The following is a 7,781-nucleotide window of genomic DNA, read 5'->3' as shown; positions in this document are numbered from 1 at the left end:
TGTCTGTCCTCTTCGGATAAACATCATATAGGAAAGTAAACCTTTCTGCTAGTCTCGAGGGAGTCTACTGCTAACAAAGTGGTCTCATGATCTTTTCCCTCAGTAGCAACAACTACATTATCTCCTTGCAAAGTTGCAAATACAAACTTCTTTTTAGACAAATAATTTGGTCCCATAGTCCATTTCCCTAGTTTAATAGCACATAGATAACTCAACAGACTGCACCACAGACCAAAAATATAAATGAAATTTCATCTTCAACCTCAAGAACAGAGACTAAGTAAAAAACATACCTGTTCCAGTGTTCTGCCCTGCAGCTTGCAGTAAACAAACAAATAAATATTCCAGCCACTGCAGAGAGATGAGATTCCATAGCAGTCTAAATAGTGATGCTTCCACTGAGCTGGATGATTGAAAAGTATGCATCCCAATATCAAGTCAAGGTCTTTGCGTTTTGTTTCATTCGTCTTTTTTTTGGGTTCATTCATCTTTTATCCTCCTCTGTTTTTGATCGCATATTTGTTCACCTCTTGTTTTCTTGTTGTAATTATTTTGCTTGCAACCACTCTTCATCTTCCTTTTTTTTAGTTTTTTGGTTGGCGTTGTTGCTCTTGCGACACTTCTAGGTGCTTTTCATGCGCTAAATAGTCCACTCCTACAATGCAATTATGCAAACGCACATAAGAAACTAGATGAGTGCCATTGATTTCAAGTCCAAATCACAAAGCAGAGCTATGAAATTACTGATACTTGTAATTTCGAGCAGCCGAGCTGGAACATATACTAATGCAAAACCCTAAAACGGGATCGCTCATCTCATCTGGAAGTAGCATCAACAGTTTAACACTCGATATATGGTGGTGATAATCAATCTCCGGTGGGAATTGTATTTGGAGGATGGGAGAAAAATCAAAGGTCTCTCTGGTTAACATATATATATCAGGCCCTTCTATTGAGGGATCCCTATTTTTGGCCACTTTTAGGGATAGGCTCACACCATTGGATCTGTCATTTAATGAGGTTGGATGGCTAATATACATATTCTGAAAGCACGATTAATCTTATATATATTCTGAAAGCACGATTAATCTTCCTAGGGCTTGTAATCCGAGATTTCCTCTATGTGATTATCAAGGTAGTGGAAATTCGAGACTGCGTTTTGGGTTTCCTTCCAGAAGACCCATTTTAGCGACTACATTGGGCTCTGGAAATGGACATTAAGACTCCAATATGGGAAAGCATGCCAAATAACCGACCTATCACCTATAAGTACTTGCCATAGCCCACAACTATGATGAAAATGGGCAGAGAAACTTTTGGGCGGGCTGTAATAAATGTTCCTATTTTTAATTTTAATGTGAATTATTGTACACACGACGCTTAAAGTATACAGTGAAATCTTAATCATTTACATGTAGGTCGGTCATGCACTCATGTGTATTATTAAGTTCATCTAAACTTAGTCATTCCAATAGTATTTGTTCACACATGGTCATGTACGGAGATCTTCTTTTTTTTTTGAATGTACGGAGATCTTTCCAAATTAGACTTATTGTTAGTAAGCTTATTCGACACCCACGATAAATAAAACTACGTAAAGATAAGAAATAAAAAATTAATGACGTAACAACATTGTATTCGTTTGCAAAATTTGTCTTTTGATTTCCTTTAAGATATCAAAGAAATTTCTTACTATGAATAACTTTCCAACTCATGCGCTGTATAGGAAATAATGTTAATGTAAACTTTAGCAACTACTCCATAAATACTTTAAACATCTGTTTAACCTTTAAGAAGACGAATTTTGTACCCTATGCAATAGCACGTGCACTTAGGACATAACTCGCCTAATTATAAAAACTTGGACGAACTTAAATGAGATTGCTCATGCCTTTGTATTTGACATTGTAAACTTTGGAGGCCCATATGCTCCCTTATATATTTTTGTTTTATTCTATAAAAAAGAATTATCTACACTAACAATAAACATGCAGCATGCGATTTACATGGTATCTTAGTTTAGGTCTCAAATTAACCACGATTTTTTGTTAGTGAAATGATATATGGTCGTCAAATTCCTTTAAGATGATCTTTTTTTACAGTTATTTACACCATGTTTTTACCGGTTCTTATAACCAAACCAAACCAAACCAAAATTGTAATCTCATATTCTCATTAACAGAATAACTCCATAGTCAACAAGTCACATAGACACACAAGCATAGCATTGCATCAGTTGATAAACCGTGCTACAGGGTCGAATTTCTTAGACTACTGCAGAAGTGACCACAATGTCGTGCCCCGTTTGAGGTGCCATGACGCAAGCTGTAACAAAATTCCTTTTCTAAAAAGAAAAGCATAAGAATGGATACACTGACGGCTGACAGCTGGCGACTAATTTAGAGCGCGTGGGCCTGCTCGATCTCAGCCATATCTTTTAATCGATCCACGGCAGCCGATACAACAATTGCGGATATTATTCGGAGCCCCGGAATGCAGGGCTGAAAATCGCCGAACACGGACCCACGTTAATTTAAAATAATTTAATATTCAGAAGAATCAAGGCAGGTGCAGACCCACGTGGTTCGTTGGCCCAAATCACGCCACATCAGCCCAACAGAATCTCTTCCACCATATTTGCCCGCGTGGACACGCCATGTCATCATTTAAAAATATCCTGCACCAACCGGGGAGGCAAAACCTTCAAAATGACCAAAGTGCCCCGACTGCCCATTCCCACCACACAAGCTCTTGCTCCCTCGCAGACCGACACCTGGCACTGCGAACCACCACACCCTCCGCCTCTGGTCCTCCTTTTCAAAAACCTCCCGACCATAGACCCTCTTGGTTCCGCTCTCGCAATCTGAACCCACACAGTGAACTAGAAATGACCGAGCTACCCTTCTGATGTAAGGAATATTCTCATTTAATCACTGGATTATTAATAATCCAAGAGTAGTTGCAGTGTCGAGAGCGTTTAACTGGAAATGGTAAAATCGTCATTTAACGGAAGAGCAAAGTGGGTTTCTATAAGTAACAGCAAGGTGGTCTTTCTCTGCTTTTTCCACCCATTCCGTATTTGAGTATTTGAAGAGAAGAGAGAAAATTATTCCGAGAAAAAATTTACAGAGAGAAACTGAGAAGAAACGATTAGACTTAAACCGGACTCTGAGTCCTCTCACCGGAGATGAAGAACTGCGAGCTCTGCCAGCTACCTGCTCGGACTTACTGCGAATCCGACCAGGCAATTCTCTGCTGGGACTGCGATTTCAAGGTTCACGGCGCCAATTTCCTGGTGGCCAGGCACTCCAGGACGCTCCTCTGCCACGCGTGCCACGCGCCGACGGCCTGGAAAGCCTCCGGCGAGAAGCTCGGCCATACTTTTTCCGTCTGCGAGCGGTGTGTGGCCAGAAACGAAAGCAGAGGCGACGACGAAGAGAGCGAGGCCGGTAATGATGATACGGATGATGATGACCTAGATGAAGATCAGGACTCCGATTCTGACGACGACGACGGCGATCTTGATTTCGATGAGGAAGGTGAGAATCAGGTGGTGCCTTGGGCTTCGACGCCTCCTCCGCCCTCCGCGAGCTCTTCGAGCAGCGAAGGGGCTCACAGTGACGATAGATATGGCCGCCGCTCAGTCGGCGCGGTTTCGTTGAAGCGAACCAGAGATAATGCTTCTGATCTTCGCTCTCATGTACATACTCTCTCTTTTTTCATATTCTTATTTTTCTGCTCTGAAAATTATGCATTTCCGTCCGGTTTTTCGTCATCAACGGCTAAGATTTGTGGATTTTTGTATCACAGGACGATCTCCGCCGTTTAACCGCACGACTGAGGTGTGAAACAGCTTGCACCGCCCATACCGACGGCGGCGCAACTTCGATTGACTGCAGGATACCTTCAAAAGACCGGAAACTGGATCTTAACGGTTCAGGTCCGAGATTCTCGCTCCCTATTGAATCTCTGAGGAGAAATTTCCGGCAAAATGACCGTAAACTCAGCGAAGCCGTCGATCTTGACTCCTCCGAGCCTCGTATCCCTCTGATATGAGGTATAGCCTAATTTTAAGATATTTTCAGTCTTTTTTTTTTTACCTAACAACTGAATCCAAATTTGACCACGAGTTTAAATCTATATACTAGTCAGACGATTTCCTTGATTCTTTTTTTTGTTTTGTTTTTAACCGTCGAATATGTAGCTCTGATTCTTCATCTGTTATGGATCAAATGAGATCTTTGTGTTTGTTTGAATCAATTTCCTTCTGTAGTGAAACTTTGAAACAGTGAATGTAAATTAATTAGGTGAATTAGTTTTTACAGTGTCGGTATATAACGGGTAGTAGGTAGAATTAGACTATTTGTGCGGTGCGCAGAAGCCTTAGAAAGGCAGGAGGTTCAGATTTATGAAAGGTTCTCAGTTGATAGAGGTGGCGTGATGGCCTTGGTTTAGAAATTGGGCAGGTGTCAGAAATCGCCATGGCCAACCTTAAGGGCTGGGGGACCTCTGAGCTCTCAAACAGTAACCAACCCATACCAGTGTCCCAACCCTAACCAGTGTCCCAACCCATACCAATATCTCAACCCTAACCAGTGTGACCAATTCACACTTCCCAATTTCTAAGCTGCCACACCTTTCCTTCCATAATAGGATGTAATTGACTGCTTCCTAGCTAGTTGGTGTCTTTTCGCCATCCCGAAATGATACAAGAGTCGAAATTAGGAGAAAATCTTAAGTTCGGACAGTTACATGGTTTGGTTACATGGTTCGAGCAATATGTAGATAAATCGGTGTGTAAAATGTAGATAAATCGGTGTGTTTCGCACTAGCGAGTAAAATGCAGGAGTGTTTAGGGTAAAAGATTTAGTTGTCTCAATTGTAATTAGTGGATCTGATCATTCTAATCTGACTAGCGTGGAAGAATATGATATGACAGTACTTCTTTAGCCTAAGGTTGTTTAGACACGCACAAGTGATGACTTTGTTTGTTAATAGCTAGGTTGGGACCCAAAATCGGTTGCTTCTGATATTTTTCATTTCTTGGTAGTTAGCGTTGTGTGGTTTGAGGTTCTCAATTCAAAAATGTTTGGACTTGGATGTGGTCATGTAGAATTGTAGATAACTGTGAAATTTCTTTCTTAATTGTTTCCCCAACGAAATATCTAAGCTTTTATGAGCTTAAACAAAGTTGATTAATGAGGATAATGAGTTGGATTAGTATTTGGTTTATCGTATGGCCGGCAATCAAATCATGTGGGGGCAGCGTTTTATGCAAGGTTCAACTTTATTGAAACCAGGAAAGCCTCTATTATATTAGATTATGAATCATAATCAAGGATTAGTACTATAATATTCATAGAATATGATTAAGAAGCTCTTAAGTAAACATATTGTGGTTGAGAATAGCTCTAGGAAGAGAACCACATGCTGTCCCAGCCAATGGAATTAATCCAATGAGTATTCCTCTTTTAAAATTGCAGGTGAGTCTTTTAAGGGTTGTTATGACTTGTGAAGAAGGAACCTCTGGGCAGAATAAAAGTGGTGGTGGTGGTGGTAGCTGGAAGCTGCAGGGAAAGTAAAAGGAGGGAGGGAGGAGGAGAAGGTAGTGGTTTGGTATTCTTTTTTCTTCTTGTGGTGGAGAATTTGTCAGTGTGGTTTATTTGGGAAGGGAATGGGTCTTGTGGTTATGTGGTTCTGAGATTTATGAACCATTGGGAGGATGAGGATGTTGTACTAGTCTCAGAGAAGAGGTGTCTTTGTTGTTGATCTTCTTAGGATTATGATGACCATTGCTTTTGAATCATGACTTGATGACAGTGACAATAGAGAGACTTGTTGCTTTCTTTTTCTTTTTTTGTAAATAGTGGGGACTGGGAGTGATGACACCAGAGTTTATTCCTCTTAACATTCTTACCAACGCCAGTGGGAAAATGACCGAACTGAGTCACTTTAAAGTTTAAACCGGGTTCATGTAATTGTTTGTTTGTTTTTAATTTTTTTTTTGGGTCAAGAATTTCGATACTTTCCACCCCATTCTAATAAGTAAGAAGTTTCGATCTTAAAGGGCAAAATAGTCTGAACAGTACTCGATGTTTCAGCCACGAACTTTTTCAAGTTTGAAAAGCTTCAATGCGGTACTTTGCATATTAACCCTGATCGAATAATGGTACATGCAGTCGTTAGTTTCGTTATAAAAATTAACCGTTAAAAAATGATTATGTCTTTTTAGAATCTTGAATTTTCATTCGAAAAGTATGGACTGTGTGGTAACCATCATTATTTTTATCATTTGCATAAATTTGCATGATTAACTTTAATATCATACTAAACCCTAGTACTAAAAGAGTTTAACTCGACCTTGAAAATGTAATACCTTAAAACAAAGATTTATAAACATTGTATACACGTGAATTTGTTATTGTCTAATTAACGAATCTTTTGTTTTGTTGATTATGAATCTTATATATGAGGCAAGACTAAGACGTGTTAATGTTTCTCATTTGTCAACTTTTATTACAACTTGAACGAAAAGCTTAAGAAAAAAATTCTAAAAGCTTCCTACAAAGCATTTTCTTTCAGGCGAAAGTGTTTGGCTTGCAAAAAAGCTGATCAAGCAACTACTAATTCTATCTCTCCCCTCCTGATATTATGTCTCGACTCTTGAGTATGTACAATGGCGACCACATCCGCTAGCATGTGAGTTTTGGAAATATTTCCACGTATCAACTATCGTAACTGAAGAAGTGTCGACAGTTTTTTCTTCTTGAACCTTTCTTGGTGAAAGTGGTTATTGTATTCCACCGTTAACGATGGAGGTTGTTCTGAACTTTCACTTGTTTGAGACCACACAAATTGGTAAAGGCATAGACCATTGAATGGGTATAAACCAACCACAGAGAACGTAAGGCTGTTTGGGAATAATTGCTATTCTCATGTAAAAACTGAATTAGGTTGCTTCATAAATCACAACTCTTTCCTATTTTGGCTGTGACATAAACTTTCAGCAACTTCGTTTCGTGGCCACCAAACTATTGTGGCTTGCTATAATAATTCACGTTTAAAACGTTTATATATATGTGCCTCAAGAAGCAATCACTCTTCTTCTACTAAATTGACAGGAAGCATCTGATTAACTAAACACTTTCTTCTTTTGTTCATTTCATATGGACAAGGAGGCTCTAAGCTCATTGAGTCATTGACATATACCAAATGGCTAAGAATACTCGACATACCAAACACTCGGTCTCTATTAAAATGCATGTGTACCTCAAAGACTTGGGGGGAGTTTCATAGACTCACACGGCAGAGATGTATTACAACCTGCTCAAATGGCATTGTCCAAGAAACATTCCTTCGTCAGCATCGTCTTCCATATTGAACTGGAACATCTTTGGCTAATAGATTGGAATGGAAAGGATTAGGGTCCCCTGTTGTTATCTAATGTTTGAAGCAGAACAACGAGATGGAATCAGGGTACTCAAAATTGATATCCCATCGGAAGAGGAGGATATCGATTCAGTTTCTAGCTAAATCCGTAATCACCGGCGGCCTAGAAATTCTACCATTCCAGTGGCTGAAGCGAGTTGCAGAGCAGGCGGCAATTAACAGTCGGCAAAACTGAAGTCAGTGGTGAAGTACTGGACAAGCATAATATAGAACAAGGAAAAATGGAGGAAGATGATGAAAGGCTGTGAAGAGATAGACGATCTGATATTGAAGAGATGGCGATCTGGAATGCGTGTTATTAGTTATAACACTATTAGCTAGAAAAAGGATGT

At 39.7% G+C, this 7,781-nt stretch overlaps 1 protein-coding gene across 1 annotated transcript; it reads left to right on the top strand.

Moving 5' to 3' along the window:
* Positions 1-3,066: 3,066 nt before the first annotated feature.
* On the top strand, positions 3,067-5,657 carry LOC101299163. The gene is made up of 3 exons (XM_004293431.1): positions 3,067-3,700; positions 3,811-4,057; positions 5,484-5,657. Exons 1-2 carry the CDS (start codon positions 3,188-3,190, stop codon positions 4,054-4,056), a joined length of 759 nt encoding a protein of 252 aa, XP_004293479.1. The 5' UTR covers positions 3,067-3,187; the 3' UTR covers position 4,057; positions 5,484-5,657.
* Positions 5,658-7,781: the final 2,124 nt, after the last annotated feature.

Source organism: Fragaria vesca, linkage group LG3 (assembly GCF_000184155.1).
Source record: "Fragaria vesca subsp. vesca linkage group LG3, FraVesHawaii_1.0, whole genome shotgun sequence".
Taxonomy (NCBI): domain Eukaryota; kingdom Viridiplantae; phylum Streptophyta; class Magnoliopsida; order Rosales; family Rosaceae; genus Fragaria; species Fragaria vesca.
The sequence above is the reverse complement of the archived record's forward strand: the minus strand, read 5'-3'. Positions and strand labels throughout refer to the sequence as shown.

Coding starts and splice junctions, on each gene's coding strand:
- LOC101299163 (XM_004293431.1), top strand. CDS start 3,188: ATGAAGAACTGCGAGCTCTGCCAGCTACCTGCTCGGACTTACTGCGAA. Junction 3,701..3,810: donor CTTCTGATCTTCGCTCTCAT/GTACATACTCTC, acceptor TTTGTATCACAG/GACGATCTCCGCCGTTTAAC.